The following is a 21,167-nucleotide window of genomic DNA, read 5'->3' on the forward strand; positions in this document are numbered from 1 at the left end:
AACATACATGACTAGAGATGAAATCCATGATGTACGTTTCGTCCTATTCTGGACATGTCACCTGTATGTATGGACATCCGAGTGTTGTGATTCATATTGGAACTTGAACCCAATACCCGTTGTTTTAAACTCTAATGCTTTATCCACTGAGTTACTGAGTCTAGATAGCCATTAACTTGATTAAAATGTATGATATGACTATATTTAGACAGTCAGTTCAGAATTTACATATGCTAGCAAATACTGACAGTTTGCAGTCCAAAATATCAACGATGTGACGTTATAAATCTTTACTAACATCATCATAGTTGTTGGACAGATTAGTGACTATTTGGATTCAGTAGCTTAGTGGATAACAGATTGTCGTTTGAGACGAAAGGTTCTGGGCTCGAGTCTCAGCCTCGACACCATAAATCTGGTGACACGTCCAGGTGACGAGTCCCAAATGGGAAGAAGCACGCTTACTAGACTACAATACTATTCACTCTAATAAAACTTTGTGACTAAATGATCATGTCGATCCAGTCCGCTCAGGAAGTACGTATGCCAGTGAATATTGATGGATTGGAGTCCTTAATGTCAACAACGGGAAAATACAAACACTTTCAAGTTAAGCGTACTACTTTTTTGACTTATCAACTAAAAATTTGTTATATATCATGGTCATTTACTGCTTTGTTGCATTGTGTGTTATTTTAATGAACCATATCTTCGTAGTGAATCGTCCTGTTTTACATATTATTTCATGATTACAATTTCAACTTTTAATTTCAGCAAAAACGTAATGAAGATGAGCGTGAAAGAGAGAAGAAATTGAATGGAATCGGAAGTGGACGTGCGATTCCACTAAAGCAAGTGAGTATTTTCTTTAGTAATTATTCTAATTAAAATAGTTTTTCTATCTAGTACATGCTGTTAGCTGTACATAGTAACATGATTCATTGCTTAAGTTATAAGTGTATTGCCTGGCGAAAGCCAGATCGAATTATTCCAGTCTGGACCATCTTTGACACCCTCGTAATGTTAATCTGGCTGTAAAAACTCAGATTTACCACGCGTCAGTGAAAGCAGTTTTGCTCTGTGCTTATAAAACCTGACCTTTCCGACTTGAGGATTTTAAACGACTCTCTTCATTTGATCATCGTTTCTCACGAAGGATTTCAGAGGCAATACCATGTTGGTAATGCAGAGGTTCGGCATCGTGTGTTTTGGCACAGCGACGATAATTCAGCTGGTATCACCATTTTGAAACAGCAGTTTCGGTGGCTTGGACATATACTAAGAATGTCATCCTAGTGAACTTCACATCGTCCACTGTTTGCCAAGTTTGGGACTGGTCGAGAAGAGTGGAGAGGTGTTCACTTTATGATATTGTACCGTGGTATCAAAGAAAACTGCCCAGAACTGGGATTTGTTGGTCCGTCACGACTTTCTGGTTCGGTCATAGTGAAAGTACAAAACAGTTGCTTGAGATGTTATCAGACATGGCTCAGAATAGAAGCCAGTGAAGGTCCCGCTGTAACTTCGCAATCTCATTTCGTTATTTTATGGTGCATGTTTATTGTGGTGTCCCTTTTTACCAATATTTGTGTTTAAATAAATAAATTTAGTCACGAACACTACATATCCTGGTGAAATTGCTCATCAGCATAAATGATCATAGTTCATACGACAATATAGCCGAAAAAATCTACAATTTGATAGATAAATATTTGGAAATCGTGGTAACAATGAAATTAAACATGAGAAATGTAGTTCGAAGGGAATAAACTCTGAAAGTGGGATGACATTAAAACGTTAGATTTATGGGAATATGAAATAAATATATCCACACCGCTGACTTAATTTAAGCTATGTAATCTAACCCATCACTATCATTGAATAGGCCTCAATCTCAGTTCAACTATCAACCACTTCATCAACTGACACCTTGTCACGTTCTATCCATCCTACTAGCATGATTATCAATTGATCTTTGAACTTTTACAACACTTCATCGAATCACTACAAAAATGAATAAACCACTTGAGTATCAACTACAATGTTTATTACTCGAATCCCACTCCACCTACTTCAATTTCAGAAGTCATTTAGGATCCCTATCTTTAACATTAAACAATGCGTTTCAAAACTGAGTACACAGATATTCACATTTCATAATTGAGTCACAATACTTTCTGTTAGCGGAACATAGACTGGCTTAAAGCAAGCTCAATGCAAGCTCAGCACTAGTCAATAGTTAGAGAATACTCTACAATCTTCTCATGTAAAAACTATAAATATACTAACGTTTTCTCTATTGTGCTTCTTACTTGCATCTTACTTCCATCTAACCTTGTTATTTGGAATATAATCTCTTTCCTGTTCATCCGTGTTCTGATTTGGGGTCTTGTCGGGTGATTTAGTGTCCAAGAATACTAAGCAATAGGTATAGCTGGGTCATATCATAAGAAAAAGAGATTATAGCACTTTCTAACCGTGATACCTAATTAGTTTTTTGTAAAACATTCCAACTTCTATAATTTTTACGAATCATATAACTCATTTTTCATTCCAAAACAGTAAAGTGGTATACTGTATATATATATATATATATATATATATATATATATATATATATATATATATATATATATATAATTTACCTACAGCAATGCATTTATGCTTAGGTGTTATGTATATATTACTGTGTCATGCATCTCATCAGATAGACTGATTTTTTCCAAATATTACTATTATATTCATACTGTCTGTTAGACATAAATAGCAGTAAAAGTACGTCAGTATTACAAAAAAAACAAACACTCAGTCAATCCATCTGTGTCAAGCATATGGTCAAGAACAATAACAAGTGATTATTTATATAAGGATGCTGTTTTTGGGCTTTGAAGGTTAAAAGAGATTTGTTCTATGTTTTTCTTGTTTTAAACTTGTAATTAGATAATCTGAAAACTTTATAAAACAACAGGAACATGTTTCTAAGTAGTAGAAGTAGATTATTACGAAATTCATTAATGTGTTTATAAGGTGTAACAAAATAATCAAAAACAAATGCATTAAAATGTATATGGGTGTAGTTAAATTTTACAATGTTCGATTGTCCCAATGAATTTATGATTATTAATGTTGGGGTTGATGACGTTTTCTTTCTTTTCTCTATATTGGGGACACCTAATCGTAAAGGTCATAGCTATTAACTTGATTGAATAGTATTATAGACTACTACTGTGATTGTGACTGTTATTGTTTGTAATTTCATTAGATTTAATCTATGATTTTTTAAAAATACTTTCTATTACTTATGCAGATCTATTCCCTATTTATCTAATCGTAGAATTTAAGTTTCAAAATCAGTTTATATATCTTTTGTTCCACAAATTCACTCTTCTAAAGTCACTGGATTATACTCTAAACAACATCTTCAAACCCTAATCTTTCCGATTACTGCTTATACTCTTACCGCCTCTATCACTACGGGATTTGAATCGACAACTGCATCTCTGTGCTAATGTGTTGTGGCAACTCGAACTGATGTACGTACGTACGAAGTTGTACGTTGTTACTGACTGAATGTCTCTTCTAAAGTCATATTTTCTACACGTGATCTTCTTTTTCTATACATACATACATACTACTATTACTACTACCTCAATATTCATCTTGATAATTTCTTCTTTCTGTGTGGCAAGTTGGAACGGTGCCAGGTTTTTATATTCTTTATGACTGAATGGTGAGATTAAATTACTGCTTCTTAAAATGTGAAATTGTAAGTTTTACTAAAAACTCAATTTGGTTTCATCATGTTCTCGAATGCCTGTAGTGGATTTAATGTTTTGATTGACCATTTCGAAATAAGCATCACAGTTACTGTCTACTCATACAACCTTGTTATATTTATCCCTGAGTAGGGAAATACGTACAGTTTTACTTTTCTCTTAACTAATTACGTCAACAAATATTGTTTGGAATACTAGTTATTTAAAACAACTAATGCAGACGGTTATCGTAATGCGCATATGCTATTGGTTAGTGATTCAGAAATTTTGTCCAGATGTATTTTCATCATTTGACTGAGTTTGTCTAAATTCTCTATAAAGAGTCGGTGTTTAGTTCTCGATATATAGGTCTCAGCGGTGATAGTAAATCGGTTGATGCTTTGTTTGCAATTAAAAATGAGGATAGTTACCACTCTGAATCCCATTTGAACCATCTGACTGCATTAAATTAAAATGCAATCTAACTCATTTATGAAGCATATGTTTGTTTATTTGTCTTCAAACATCACTGTTTGTATACGGACTGGTAATACTACATGACTTCCAAAACCGAAGTAAGGAGAATGAAGTTCAAAACTTGGACCAAATAATTGAAACCTGAATGTTTTAATTACCTTCTGTCTCTTTGGTTGTGATTTGTTTGAAAGTGAGACTTTTTTTCTATCATAATCATTAATTAATATGTTTTGTTGAATACTTGTTGTTACACAATGAATTATGTTATTTTTTTATTCTACACATTTAATTCAGGGATTTTTATACAAACGAACTTGTAAACCATTAAGTAAAGAATGGAAAACTAAAAAGTATGTAACTCTAACAGATGATGCTCGTCTTACTTATCATCCAAGTATTCATGTAAGTCTCTTAATCAATAGATAGATGTTTCATTGTTGTATTTTCTTTATAAAGTTAGTCTCACTGATTTAACTATGTATTAATTTCTTTTTTTAGAAATCATGGTTTAATTAATTAAATAGAAATACATATAGAGAGTTTCTAATGTACTCGGTACTCCTGTCGCATTTTTTTCATGTCATCAGGTTTACTGACACCAGTTTGTATAAAGCGGAACTCTTCGTTGGGTTAGTACTCTTGCTACCAAACACCTCCTTGTGTCAAATTACTGAAGCATTTTTCCCACTACCTGGGACCACCGAGTAAGTAACACAGTTGTTAGGAATCGGGTACTAGGTAAGGATGGGAAATCAATTGATGAAGTAGTGAAACTTCATGAGTTGGGATGGCTGGGACATGTGTTACGTATGCCCAACCACCGACTTCCCTGACTTGTGATGTTCTATGGTGTAGGAGTAGGTTGGAAGAAAGCTGTGGGCGGCCAGACCAAAACATGGCACAAGTCCATGAAGTGACTGACAAGTGGACTGAGTGATGTTGATAGGTGTAGACTATCTGGTTGCGGGGATCTGCGAGATGATAGCAACCGGTGGTTAGAGACCTTGAATGACATGGTTCAAAATAGTTTGCAATGGCGCAGGTGCATTCACTCTTTGTGTTCTCTCAAATTCTAATCTTCTGAATTCTTCATGTCCCTGTTATCTTCCAAATTGATTTCACTGGATTATACTCCTTGAATAACATCTTCAAAACCTAATGTTTCCGATTACTGCTTATATTCTTACTACATCTACCACTATGGGATTTGAATAGACAATTGTGTCTGTGTGTTAATGTGGTATGACAACTCGAACTGATGTACGTATATACGAATGAATGTACAAGTTAGTAGTTAGAAAAGCTCAATACTTACTATCATGTTTTTGTCACTAACAATTTTTTGTTTGTTTGAATATTGGTATTTGTATGTAGCTTTTCAGAGATAAGTTATTGATGTGTTCATCTTGAAAAAGATGATCGTCAATACTCTTAACGTATTTTGTCAACCTTTCTTGTTCGTTCATAGCAATTACTGTGTTTATCTATTTTGTATCCTTATTTACCGAGTAGTCTGTAGTCTATCATGTATATTAAACATCTAGTAAGCCTACATGCACACAATATTAATCGACGTTTAGTATTTGAATTCTTTGTGAAAGTTACTTCCTGTTTTACAATATTGGTGATAAGGACTGCATCAATGAATCATTATTCAAATAGTTTGGTAAACTCATAAGAGAACTCAGTAAATATTTAATACTTGTAGTATAGTTTATGTAAGCCTCTGAATGTTGCCATTTATTGATAAAAGCCTTTAACTTTTAGTCATTGGGTTCCAAGTCCTAATCCTACTCCGTCTAATTTGATTTGGCCTCTTACACTGAAAGTGTGTACGTTAAAGGTGAACACACTGGATCCTGTATTGGATTACTCAACTGTAATAGTTAAGTAATTAATCCCACTAACTAACTATCAGTGAAATTTTAAAGGAAATCCAGTGTTTTCTGTTACGAAATAAACTTGTTTGCAATTATTACCAGTTTGTCTTAAATTTCTTCTAATCTTTATGAATTAAAAAACTGAACCATATATAATGCATGAACTAAGTGGGTTAGTTGTCAAGTAGTACTATATCCTTATTTGCAATCTTTCTCCTATATATTACCACCTTTGACCTAACCACTCCTATGAATCCGGTGTTCATCTTGCTGTGCTAATGAGGTATGGCAACCTGGACCGATGCACATATGTGCCTGGTCCTACGTTGTAGCTGACTGACTGACTGACTGAGTAGATGACAGTATTCATATTCGTTGTTTCTTTTATCTCAAGTATCCTGTAGATATTGTATAGGGATATTGTTACTTCCATTGTATTCTTATGCCATATGAATTATTTCAGTAATCGTGTACAAGATTGTTCTCAAAATTGAATACCGAATTTGCTAGGATTCAGTGCTAAATAAAAAGCATGCATTATATGATAGCGTCTTGGGTTTTCATTGGTTGTTCTGAATCGATACTTTATTTATATAAAGCAAGAACAAATATTGATGCAGAATAGTATGAATTCATTATATTTCGAGGTTTCTCGTTAGCTGCTTACAACCAAATATGTAATAGAATTTTACATTGAGATAAGAAATAGTGTGAAATAATTGACATAAACAAATGTAAATAACTGGAATGACAGTTATTTACATTTGTTTATGTCAATTGTTTCACACTATTTCTTATCTCAATGTAAAATTCTATTACATATTTGGTTGTAAGCAGCTAACGAGAAACCTCGAAATATTATGAATTCATACTATTCTGCATCAATATTTGTTCTTGCTTTATTTAAATTCATAAAGGGAACTAATTGCATGAAACCTTATTTATAGTCTTAACTATTTCTTAGTCTACTAGGTCGACGATAGAATTGGTTAATTTGTTGCTACCTATTAAACTTCTCTGATTTCACATAGACTTCCTCTTATTTACCTTTTACAGTACCGACAAGCATGGATCACGATACAATGTAATTAAATAGGAATACAAATTACATAAGTCTGTTTAGTGAGGTCGAATAGTTTTTTTAAACGCTTGAAATGAGAATACAAATCATTTAAGATGAATTTCTTTCTTTTCATTATAACAATCCTTAGTCCTAAATTCACTTGGTGTTGTTTTACTTGTATTTTCCTATTGTTATTTAGGACTGCAATTGATCAGTCTCATGTTGGCATATGTGCATCCTGTGCGGATCGCCTAAGTCACAAGTTTTTTAAGAGAAAATGAATAGTGGCTGGCAGTAAAATCCTGGACTCACGTCTCGTCCTATTTGGGACCCGTCAGCTGGATGTTCCTGCATCCCAGAGTTGTTGTTCACTCTGGGACTCGAACCCAGTACCGTTCGCATCAAACAACATCGCGTCCCGGAGTGAATATCAATTCTGGAATGTAGGTAAATCCAGCTGACGAGTCCCAAATAGAACTAAACGCGCGTCCTGGATTCCACTGCTAGCCACTATCCATCTTTGCTTAAAAATCCTTAGTCCTGTTTATAAGAAACAATCAAGTCATTAAGCACATCGATCTTTTCTGTTACTTCAAAAATTTGTATCAGCACTTATTGATGCGTTCATTCTTTATCTTTACTTAATCTGTCATCATCTATACTGGTAAAAGTCTTTATTTGAGGTCACTCCAGTTGTTGTTGTTGTTGTCATAATGTCGGATAAGATTTTATCATGAATTTATCTTTCACTCGAGAAATAACTTGTTAACACATTTCTTTACTGTTATTCTTCTGTTAGTCAGTTTAGTTTCATTAAGAATTCATAAAATATCATATTGAATAGTTTCTAGTAAAAAGAAAAACAACCTGAACAGTAACCATGTATATTGTTGTATGTATGAATAAAATTTCTAACATATGTCCAACAAATTGATTCATCTGTGTTTTTTTTTTTTTGGTTGCTTATCATTAATGATGGTTGGCTGTATCTGAACAAAGAAATTTTCCACTGGGATAAATTTAACATCTTATTAGGTATACAAGCCAGTAAACATTTACTAAATAGGTTGGATTTGTACATTATATGTATATATATGGTTGTTTTAAAAGAAACACTAAAATCCATATATTAGAGAAGTTAAAATGAGGAAAATATATTGAAATATTGTTACGCTTATAGACTAGTCTTGTCTGATTTATACATTTCCAACAATCTGTACAGTTTTTGTTGTTATTGTTATTGTTGTTGTTGTTGCAATTTATGATCCTTGTAAATTATATCCAATAGTGATCAAGTCATTTATATGGTTTCATATTGGTATATCAGTTAGACTGTACAGTACGAATGATCTGTTGACTACTTTCATGCATCATATCGACCGATATAATGAAATCTGAAAATGAATATTTTTATCACTGGTAATACTCTGTATCAAATGTAATGTTAGAGTCAGGATGATCGTTGAAATGAGTTATCCTTTAGGCAGTACTATCGACAGAATACATATCGAAAATATTAATAACAGTCAAAAGTGCATAAAGATGGGATCTATACAGTTTTAAAATTCGCTATTAGTCGCACTGATTTCAGTCGTTGATCTTCTAGTAGTTTAACTTTGATGATAACCATAATTCATGCCAACTTTGTCACTAATTTATACGCTTTGATGATACGGCAAATCGCTTTGAAGTTTTATAACGAAATAACTTCTTTTCCTTTTTCTTCATACTTAACTAGTACATAAGTCGAATCTTGAATTGACCTACACATTGTACCAAAGATGATTAGATAAAACTAACAACCATTATATGTAACTAAATTAGCATTACCTTTATAGTAGAGACGATAAACCGACGTTCAATGTTGTAAAAATAAGTAATGCTCCACGTGGAGGAATTCGGGGTGAAAAATGTATTTGAATATTACAATAGGTAATACAGACAGTCACTTGGAAATTGAGGCATCTGGAACATCATCTTCAAGTGCGGTAATAATGTTACTTCTTTGGGGTTCACTCAGCATTTCGCCACTCGGGATAGATAAGGATCACACCCTTTCCTTACTCTAAAGTTCTCATTCAAAAGAACAGACTCTTTTATTCCTCATTCGACAGATTCTAGAGTCTGCGGAATAAACTGAGAGACATTGGAACGAGAGTATTTCAGTTATACAACTGGCTCTTAAAACATCGTGTGATCTTTGATAATACACGCTAACATCTATATATAGGTCCATTATTTAGTTTATAAGTTCCTGTTGCGCTGCTGATCATATCCCGTTTATAATCAGAAACAACCTCTATATATTTCATTTTATACTAAACATTTTCTCACAATCACGTGGTTAGAGTTGTTTATTCTAATACTTTATTCGCACATATATTAGATTGTTTTGACGATCTGTTCTGCTATTGATTTTTGCGTTTTTACTTAGGATTATATGGACAATTCACACGGTAAAGAAATTGACTTAAGTAGAACAACTGTGAAAATTCCTGGTGTAGCATTTCGTCAAGTTGGAAGTCGTATAACAAGTAATGGACTGTTGCGAAGTCAATTAAATGATGGAGGTACAGGTAATTATGAGATACTAAATAACTACATTCTTATCAAATATTTTTCTTTAATTTGTTGACAAAATAAGATGTTTTTCACTTGTTCTTAACTTGTCATCAGTTGATTTTGTCATCTTTCGTAGATCCTATTTTCACGTCCATTCACACTTGTTCGCCTATTGAAATTCACTTGTAAAATTTCTAGTAGACATATTTATGATGAATAGTCATGTAAGTTTTTTAAGGTTTTACTACTGCAAACAATAAGTGACTGGCGTTTTTCCTCTATTCATTTGTGCTGAGTTCGTATAAGGGATAAAAAATAGTTCCATTTATTAGTCCAATAAAGCATAATTACGTAGGATAGGTCATTATTGCTTTTGAAGTTGTGAGTACAGAGAACACAGTTTATAAAAAATGAACTAAGTAGACCGAAAACTTCAGTCTTAGTAAACGTAGTAAACGATAATATCAATTAATTAGGAAATTTTCGGCGTCCTTTCAATAGGTACTTTAAATTTCTCTGATTTTGGTTGGTTGGTTGCTTTGATAACCCTAAATTGTTATTCAGTTTGTGTAACTAAATCTAGCGATCATTATATTGGTATTAAATATATTCTATCGGATCTTCTAAACCATTATCCTCTTTTGTGTATATACTCTTTTTCCTTAAATTCTCTTTGTTTGTTTTTTAATAGATCGTCGATCAACTGGCGTAGATGTTAAGAATCCTACTGAAAATTCAGCCCCTATTAATGATAATTCGGCATCAGGTCAAAAGCATTATTTTATATGTCTTTCTCTTTATTTGCTAAGTTTATTTTGTCAGAAGTCTACTTTCAATTTTTCGTGTTATTCTATTAGAACTATTCTTCACTAAATGTGTGAAGTTATATGAGATTGACTTAACATCAATTCCGGTTGCCTTTCAAAGTAACACGGAATCGTGACTTTGATTACCATCTCCTTTTCTGTAGTGTATACATATTATTACTTCTTTTTCTTTTAATTCTGACCTGTTTAATTACTTGTTCCAGTGTTATTTTTAGTGGTTTGCTTGACTCTATGAAATTTTCGTTTACGTATGTTGAACAATCATTAATTTTGAGTTATTAGTAGATGATTTATTCCACCTGCACTGATCAGTCAATCATAAATGATTTACAAGTTATCTCAAATAGTGTTTCATTGTAAGTTTTACATATTTCATATCAGCTGAACTAGATAAGTAGTTAACATGATCGAAAGGGAGAATAACATTAACAAGACAACCGTGATATTAGTCACTGTCCAGTGATCAGTCAATTATAAGTACCTCAGATCTACAAGAGGTTGGTCGCGACCACAATAGTTCAAAAGTAAAGTTTCAGATTGCAAACATAGGTGACATGAAATCAAATATGCCAGTTTCTTCAAGGTTACAGTTACACCTTACTAACGAATTCCATTCAAACTTAAACTTAGGTTCAGAGTTTCCTGTTGGCTGCCTCCAATCATCCAATAGGGATAGCTTAAAATACGTTTTAAAATGTACTAGATGACGTACAAAACTATGTAATGACTCAAAGATCAGAATTCACCATAAAGTAGAGAATATACGCAACTGTGCCACTGAGGATTGTTTTTAACTAACAACTCTCTGACTGCAGATTATGATTATTCTATGTATTCTAACTGGGCCATTTGCACCAGCTGGTTCGTCTTGGTTCATTAGTAGTTTGCGAGTTTTTTTCTCACCCTCAGCATTTTTCGAAATCATTCCTGCCCCAATAATCTGCTACTGAGATTACAAATCACAGATCTTCATGTTCTGTACACAATGTCCTTCAACTACTTGTGTTTAAGGCACATTTTTTCATGAAAATCAGTTGTTTTGATTTTACATGCTCTTTCTCACAGTCTCGAGAGGTAAAAATTGTCTTTTGGGATGAAAGTGTACAAAATGTATATTGTATGAATATAAAATTAACTGACCAAATGCATTCACAACTTCAATAGTTGAGATCATGAGTCAATTGAAGCTAAACCACCATTGAAAACCTGGAGGCACTGGACGGCCGTTTCGTCCTATTGTGGGACTCCTCAACAGTGCGCACCCATGATCTCATGATATCAACTATTGAAATTACCACAATCTCCACAAAACCCTTTCTGATGCATGGGCTGAATGCTTCTCGCTCCACATAAGATTACTAATTAACGCATTTTTCAATTTATGTTTCTGAGATGCACATCACATTATGAATTCTTAAGGAAAAATTATTTAATCATGTTTCGGTAATCCATAACAGTTGTGTGCTAACTTCGAAATTGTATTCAACCAATCTTTGCTATTAGTTTATTTCTAATTTATTAGTCAGTCAACCATGAACAATGTGGAAATTAACACAAATATCCACTAAACAAAGTTACCACGTTTTTAACAAGCACAGATAGAGATAATTAGGAGGATAGATAATGAACGGGTCAAGGTATTATCAGTGGAATCCAAATAAATCAAACAGAATACACTTCGAAAGGAAACAAAGCAATTTCGAGCTGACATCAGTCAATCTTTGATAAAATCTACATCTACCACAAACAAACAGCATATTGTTCACTTGTTTAATAATTACCCAATTTTTCTCTTCTGTGTGACAACTTTTCATTCAATTTATTGTATAATACTGAACGAGCGTTCGATTCATTCTTGATTGTTACCTTGTCTACTGTTCTATTCGTTGTTATTTATATAATTGGCACGTACTTTGTTACTTATTTTAGTATCTATTCATCTCACATTTTTTTATCGGTTTGTTTTTACCTATTTCTCCTTTTCCCTTCCACCTCGTCCTATCCTGTCTCACTGTGTGGTTTGTTGTTCGCTGTTTTTTCTACATGGGAATAATTACCGATACTGCACAAATTGATTCGTCTTGTTAAAAATGGTTCTTCAATATTTCTGTATTCATTTAAAGTAAGTAAAACATATTTGAAAATAACGTTACAATTTATTTGGTACATCTCTTAAAGTTCGTGCTAAGTGAAATGAACAGAAATAAAATGATTTTTGTTAGTAAAATATATGCACACATAACGTATTTGTCTGATCTGATATTTCGATTAATAATACCGTTGTCAAGTAGAATGATGATCATAGAAACACACGTATTTATTCTTACTATTCAAACAACAGTAAAGGGAACAGGTTTTGAACTTGTGACCCAGTGTTTGAAAGCCACTTTCTTTAATCATTCGTTCTTTGCTTAGGTTTACTCGCTAAACAACTGATCTCCAATTATGATTATGTGCAACACCATTCTCATACTTATATTGATTTATGGGGATTTGCCGTTATTCACTTGTGAGAGTAAACCTACAAAAAAATAGAATTGTCATATTATCTGAGTCAAAGCATGGAAAAGCGAGCTTTCACAATTAGCAAGCTGAAATATTATTCATCTCCTGCTGGTGATGATAGCCTGTGCTAGCTTTTGGTGCCGTCCTGACGTTGATCTGGTAGGAAAACGTCACTTGAGCAAGGTACTAACGACAGCACTTTTTCGCTATGCTAGTGAAACTTGGCTTCTTAGTGTGTGGGATGTCTGACGACTTGCTGTGTACAACCATAGCTGTCTCCCATAAATTGTTGATATCTGTCGACAGTTCTTTGTAAGCAATACCAAGTTTTTTGCAGTTTATTATTTGACTCTGTGAAATGAGAGATGGCTTTTTGAGGAATATCTATTGGTTATTTACAATCTCAATATCACCTCAAAGGCAATCCGAGCATCGAGCTTTATCAAACTTAGCTTGGTATAAAAACCAATGTTTATTCTGTTATTAGTCTTCTATCTCATTTCAAATAAACAAATTCATCTTGGTTGTATTTTTTGCTAAAGTGTATTTTTTGATGTGGTGCATTCTTCATGTGTTTATTATAAAGTTCCATACTTCTAGAAATTTTCTGAGATTCCCTCAACCTAAACTTTTGACGTTTTCCCAGTCTACTTTTTGTCCATGGTTGTTCCCATTCATTGATATATGTGCTAGCATATATCACCTCATTGCTGGTCTATGTTCATTCATGCCTAAGTGAAGAGTGAGGCCAGTTTGTCCAATGTAACACTTCTTGCAGTTGATGAAATCTATTTTATAGATGATGTGTCTTCCTTTACCGTTGTGTCTTTTGTTCTTCATAGAATGAAATCAAATGATTGCTCGCTTGTGAGGCAAAATCCGACTAACACGTCCGCGTCGTGCCTCCTGGATAATGAGACGAATGACTCATGAACTAACGTGAGCGGTAACCCGGGTGGTGGAGATCGGGCTAATCACCCACTCTTACCTATACCCACCAATCGATTACGAAAAATGAATTGGAAACGATTTTCAATTTTTCGTGCAATGAGAGTACTGCAGTGTTTTATGAATCTCTTCGTTGTCGTCAGTATTAAAATACTAGTATTAATAATTGTTAATGCTGTTTACCATTACTATTTTAATGCATCAATTAAGCAGTGATAGTAAATTGTAAATACCAACTTGAATTGATTTTCCTGCCTACTCGTTGATTGTTTTTATTTAATTCATTGTTTCATGTTACTTTTTCAAGGTCATGCGATTGCTATCCATTCGATCGCTTTTTCTAGAGTCATCGAATCTCTGACAGAGACAAGTCTTTAATTCTTATTACATATGGTCTCATCTTTTAAGTGTCATTACGTATTACGATTGATCGATTTAATTTAACCTGTACTTGATCCCTCATATTAGTAGTATAAGCTGACCATTTTCTCAATACATAATTTTCTTATAATTATATATTGATAATCTGTTCTAAACCTTATTTTACTGTTTAGTTTAATTCACTAAACTCTAGAGATTTCTATCATGATATTGATTTTTGTGTGCTTAATGTTTATTTATTTAACATAAAATTATATATTGAAGTTACTTTTCATCACATATTGGCGTTGTCAGTTAGCAGGATTAACGTTGTATATTCGTTACATAAATATTACGGATTGGATAAAGTCTGGAATATTTTCTGCTAAATTCTGTCTCAGTCATCTGAATGTATATAATACTCTCCAAGATAATTAAAAATTCATACTTCGATTGTAAGCGTGTGAACTGTTGAAGAAATAAAATCACAAATAGCTTCAGCAGAATAACTTTCGAATCCTCTCCGATGTCGGATACAGGGTTTCACATAGTTAGAATTCTTTTAGGAAAAAAAAAATCAGGTTGAATAATATTCACAAACTCTTTATCCAAATAACTTTGTTTTGTTTGACTTTTTTTCAGTTTAACCTCGTGAAAACTTCTAACAGGAGGTAAAGATTCATCATCCGTGAAAAAACGTCATCGACGTATTAAATCTAATCCAAAGAGTAATAATGCTGATGGTTCAGGTGATTCGACTGTTTTGTCCTTACACTATTTTCATCAGTTTATTCGTTTATTTTTTTACTGTTTTCATTATCGGCTACATTATTGTTGCAGTTAAAAGATGATTCTATCTAGTTAGTCGTAATCAATGTAAAACCTGGAGTATGTGTCTATCACTCCAAGTGACCACTTCACATCAACACAGCGAGATCAAATTATCGAGATAAATACCAAAACAGTGAAAATAGTCGTAGTAGCGGCAATAAAGAGGATCAGGGATAGAGAATATAATCCAAGAAAGAGCATTAAACTGTTGGAATAATAAACGTAAAATGTTTTTGAACCCCTAAGATCTAGGTCAAGACAAAAGGTAAGCCTGTTTGTGCCAGTGTATACGATTCTGATTAGATTTCACACAAGGTCAGCAACTACTAATCCCAATAATAATTCAGACCTTAACATAGTAGTATAGATTCACTTATATGGTTCAAACCAGCAGTTAATAACTTCATGCCAAACTTTACTTTGGCCTCCTGTAGCTCCCTATGAACATCGCTCACCGAATCAGGTAACTATCGTCTACTTATACCATTCAACCTTATGTTCTCTCATTTTTATGTAGATATTTATTAGAGTCGACTCTATAATCTAACTTAAGTGGTGCTATTTCTTACAATTATTAGTTTGGCACATGAAGATTAGTGGAGAATATCTCAGTTTGTAGGATGGTATTCGTCTACCTTAAATCAACCGGTTTGCATTCATTTAGATTTCCAACATCAGTAAGATTCTCCACAATAGCATTAGATTTAAACATTGATCACAACGGATGATCAGTAAGTATTGGGAGTTAAAATACCTGAAGTAAACATCAGTTCTCTTTATTATCTTTAGTCAATTGACTGTTTCAAAAAAATTTTCATTAAGACTAATTATTTCACCGATATATGGATTTTCCTTATCAGATTCCGAAGGTTATGAATTTCAGTTGATATCAATGGATCGTCAGTGGCATTTTGAAGCAACTGGTCCAGATGAACGAGATGAATGGGTTATGTATATTGAACGTGCTATTATGACAAGACTTCAATTGAATGAATCATCTAAACGTACTCGTGCTATTGCTGCTACTGGGTGTACTACAGGAGGTGGCGGTGCTAGCGGTTCCAACCACCTTTCCAATGTTAGTGGATTAGGTTCAGGGAGTGGTCGACATGGTGATTCCAACAGCCTTAATTCAAGTCGTTGTGGTGCAGGTGATGCAAATGAATTGGCTGTTACAGAGCATTTAATTCAGAGTATAAGATCTGCAGCTGGAAATGATTTTTGTGCAGACTGTGGTGCACCAGGTAAGGTTGATGTTTTTCATATGTACAACTTGTAGGTCCCGAATTTCTAGTTAAGTTAATCACTGTTTTGTATTGTGTATATGCGCGTGTGTATAGATATTAAAATTTTTTACACAATTGATTACAGTAGAAAGAAGTTTTTTACACTCATTTTGCTCATCATATAATGAATTCATCGAATTAATCCGTTTCAAAATTTTCCATAGTGGCCTAGATAAGTTTTAAAAAAAAAAACCAATGAAGTACTTACATAAACTAGTTTGTCTAGAATGTTATTTTACATTCCATTTCTCCTGTTTACTTTTAACAGTGTATCTTCGCTAGCTAAAAATACAAAAAATTCAGTGAAGAATCTCAAAACAAACGTGTCACTAATCGTACGTCGTATATTAAAATACGCGATTATTAGCCACTAGTCTTTATACAGTGGTAAAGAATGTTCTTGATATATTTATGAACTAACATGACTGAAAAGTATCATAAGTAATTGTATTCTTGCAGATCAGGACTAGTCCATATATAAGTGTTTGTATGTTAACTTGGTTTCTCATTCTTACAGTGCTTGAATAAGATTTTTTCGCTTGGCGTTATTTAGTTAGCTTGTAATAATTATGTCACGATCTTTTCACTTTATTTAAACAAAATATTTGTTTTTTCGACAGTTTTGGCTCATTAAGTCAGTCACTTGATTTATTGATTTAAACCCGAATCCATCTAGATATTGTTGTTAGCTATGTTGGCAGATACAAACTAGCTGGTTGTGGTTTGTTTTGTTAATTTGACTAATGGTTGGATATGTTGTGTAATTTGACGTAGCTTAGAATTTCTCACATTGGTGTAAATCGGTTCACTCTTTATCTTCCCTTAAATGTTGCGGTTCAAAATTATTTTATACTTTTTATTTGAAGAATTCATTATTTCTTGTTGAATGATAATCCATCCCTAGTTTTTTTTATCGCTACCGATATCTCTTTGACTCTAACCATTATGGGTATTTACCTTAATAATTTCATTCCGCTGTGTACGGCCGAGAGTGGGGACAGTCCGCTCTCCCTCTCGAAATGCTCTCACGAGGCCACGCGTATATAGCCTCTGCCAGGGAAGTTCTACTCACTGCCTTCTCGTGGCGGGGTTGTTGTTTACGAAATTGAGAGGACGAAAAGCGAATGTCCGACACTTTAACCGGGTTGATGAACACGGAGAGTTCACCTAGGGGAGTTGGAAAACCCTGATTCCAAAGCAGTGGTGCACATGGGCTCCACTACTCTGAGGGAACAAATGGCGTATGAACCAATTATTGGTCACCGACTACCATGGGACTGCATCTCCTTACGATGCTCTACTACCTTATGGGTCGGATCTATAGGTCAAAGGCTCCAGGTGTTGCTCCCTAAGAAAACCACCTGATTGGGTTTGGGCACCCGGGCAGTATCATAGCCCTCACACAAATCAAATGAGATTTGTGTGGCACATATTTATCTGGTGCCCCCTTGTACCAATATCTGTGTGTTCAAATAAATAAAATAAACTTGTCTGCTACGTGCCGATCCATATATATATATATAGCAAAATAGTTCCCTTTACTTGCGATTGGGGAGAGTTACATGGCTGTTTTGCCGTTGAATTCTTGAGAAATTTAATGTCCGTTATTTTTTATGGTGTACCTCTGAATAGCGGTTTCTTTGAATATATACTATTTTAGCTTCTGTGGTTGTGCGCCATTAACAAGTGAAGAGATACTTATACATTAGTTTTTAAGCTTTAAAAATTAAAGATATACAATATTTGATAATCCCTACAAGGAGTAAAAAATGCATTTAATACTAAGTTTGTGTGTGTGTTTTGATTCAAATTGAAGTGTTAAATCCTTGTATTGAAAGTCAAGACACACTTTTCATTCTGTATACAACTCGTGAACTGAATATACCTGCATCCTAGTGTTGATGTTCTCACTGACACTTAAACCCAGTATTTTTGGCTTTAAACACTAAATCCATGTCAAGCCAGTCCACTCGGATTACATGTATGACAACACTAACTGATCAACTGTAATTGTGAATATCAATAGTGATAAAACAAACACAATTAGTACAAGTTTTCTTTGCTTGCGTACACCTGCTACTCCTCGTTGGGTATAAGCTGCTGACCAGAGAACTTCAACCATTTCTATCCCGAGCTCTACTTTCTAGTTCTTATCAGGTGCTATCAATTCCTTTGATGCATTCCTCCACGTCTAATAGTAAACTTAAAGACGTCTCCCTTATTTTTACCACATTTACTTCTCAGTTTATCTCACTATCTATCAATTAAAATCTCTATATATCTCGAATCTTGTATCTATTTTTATTCATTCTAGATTGACAAGAGTAACAGTATTTTACATACAATCATCTATTAATCTTTTAATGATCAATTTTAAGTTTATTTTTATTACTATTATTATTGGGTGTGATCTACTTTCATACATTCATGTAAAACTGGTTATTAGATATTCATTCATTATAAAACAGCTCGATCATTACTAGTATCATTCTTATTATTACTATTGATTAAAACAAAACAAAAATAGAAACCACTCAATTTTACTTTTTAACAAAAACCTTTTCTCTTTGTACATGTATGTATATATGTTTATTATTACTAAACCTTACATGTGTATACGTGAATGAACAATGAAAAACAGGGACAATACTTATTCAGTTTTGGTTCATTTAGTTTTATGCAAATTGTGCATGTTTGTTTTCTACAATCTTTCAATTATTGTGTTGTTTTTTTTATGTGATCTATTCATATGTACAACCAATACAAATGCTACAATGTCAGTACACTTTCCATTCACTAATTATGTATATATTGTCAGTAAAGAGGGGGTTATGGAGATTGTTGAATTTCATTAGAATCATGAACCGATCCAATTTGACTACCATTGAAAGCCTAGAAGCGTTGCACCGAATTTTTGTTTCGTCCTGGTGTAGGACTCAGGCGTGAGCATCCACGATCATGAGCGGGACTCGAACCCAGAACTTTCTGTCCCGCGTACGAACGCTTAAAGTCTAGACAACTGATCCCAGATCAGACCGTTCTAATGTCTAAATTCAATCAATCCACGTCACTGAGCGACCGTCCTGGGTTTGATTGCCGCGTGTGGGCTCGTAGATGCTCACTTCTGAGGAGTCCCACACTGCGACTACACGGCCGTCCAGTGCTTCTAAGTTTTCAATTATGGTCTAACTTAGATCGTCTAATGATATATATTTTCGATGTTTATATCATTTTTTGGATATTTTTTAACTTCAATTCTTATCCATTCAGCATTCATAACAAGTTCCTGACTGTTAATCTGAACCATATTCATAGCTTCATGCTGCCTAGTTTGGGTTCGCACAATAACTTCGACCTGTGATTATGGATGTTAAGCAATGTGAATTAGAATCAATTAAGATGAGTCAGATATTGTAATCCTGTATCTTCTTTTAGATTTTGGGTTCTAGGATTCCTTCGGATATGCCTTCTCATTTCTTTTCTCTGGAACCACGTTCTCAATGTTTAGTCCTTATTATTGTCAGTACTACGATTATTGTAACTCCTTTGTTTTTTATCGTGTTAACTTCATCCTGTTATGCTTAGATTGTGTAGTAACATGATGAGCAACACACATTTCTGTCGCACTCTTTGTTGTTTATGACTATATCGTAGCACTTTGGAAACTATGTGAAATTATGAAGTGTATATTGTATGGACGTTGTGTTCTAGTTTGTGACTTCTCAGTTTTTGCACACAATCAATCCATTCAGTTTTCGTAACATTTGCCATACTTCTATATTAAAACCAGTTTATGTGTATTTTCAACTTCAGTTCATGATATTACTTGTCTATCAATTGACTCACTCCTCATGACGTACAAGTGAATTTTTAACTCTTATTATTTAAAAAGTTCACCCAATAGCATATAGTCATTTTGTTGAAAATGGTATGAAACACTTATTATTCAATAAATTCTGAATTATTCTATTTTAGAACCAGATTGGGCAAGTCTTAATTTAGGCGCTATGGTTTGTATTAGTTGCAGTGGTATACATCGGCAACTTGGAACACATATTTCACGCATACGTTCTTTACACTTAGATGAATGGTCTACTGAATCGGTCACTGTAATGAGTGCTATTGGTAATACATTAGCTAATTCTGTTTGGGAAGCTGCTGCACCTGTAAATGCTGGGAATCTACGGTAAATTTAATAATGACCATACATGATATGATAAGTTTTAGATATTTTGTTGAAATATTTCAGTATTTATTCTTAAAAGTAATTAGTTAACCACAATGATATTAACATTTACTTCATGTTATCAACATAACGTGATGTTTGAATTTTACTAGAGTCTTATCTTGTTAAATTAGTATAAGTTTCTTAGAATCTTCAGATGTTTATAGTGTGTTACTATGGCATAGTCATCCATTTGTTCAATGGTTTTGTAATTCCTATGAAATTTTTCAATAATGAGCATTATTTTCTGAAGAATTAATAGGCTGTCATCTTTTAGCTTTTTATGAAACACCACCAATTGTACACTTCACACTTTTTTCGTAGTATAGTATATACTCACGTCGTCCTCAGAATTTGCATCTGATTTTGATTTTTGCAATACCTAATAATAGCAATGAGCTGATGCACATCTCCATAGGATTCATTGGTCATTCAGAGAAATTTTTGT

The 21,167-nt window shown here is 33.6% G+C and overlaps 1 protein-coding gene across 4 annotated transcripts in view; it reads left to right on the top strand.

The window, feature by feature from the left end:
• AGAP2_1 (Arf-GAP with GTPase, ANK repeat and PH domain-containing protein 2) overlaps nucleotides 1–21,167 on the top strand; it is a gene marked incomplete at its 5' end in the record, with an annotated part of 37,053 nt that overhangs the window by 9,004 nt on the left and 6,882 nt on the right. For 2 of the 4 annotated variants that reach the window (XM_035730961.2, XM_051215466.1), the window contains 7 exons: nucleotides 775–855; nucleotides 4,527–4,634; nucleotides 9,610–9,751; nucleotides 10,429–10,503; nucleotides 15,046–15,126; nucleotides 16,069–16,452; nucleotides 20,470–20,680. In XM_035730961.2, coding sequence (XP_035588684.1) covers nucleotides 775–855; nucleotides 4,527–4,634; nucleotides 9,610–9,751; nucleotides 10,429–10,503; nucleotides 15,046–15,126; nucleotides 16,069–16,452; nucleotides 20,470–20,680 — 1,082 coding nt within the window. Of the gene's footprint in view, nucleotides 1–774; nucleotides 856–4,526; nucleotides 4,635–9,609; nucleotides 15,127–16,068; nucleotides 20,681–21,167 lie in introns of all 4 variants that reach the window. The other 2 variants (XM_051215464.1, XM_051215465.1) reach the window with 2 other exon arrangements.

This window comes from Schistosoma haematobium, chromosome 4, assembly GCF_000699445.3.
Source record: "Schistosoma haematobium chromosome 4, whole genome shotgun sequence".
NCBI classification, from domain to species: Eukaryota; Metazoa; Platyhelminthes; class Trematoda; order Strigeidida; family Schistosomatidae; genus Schistosoma; species Schistosoma haematobium.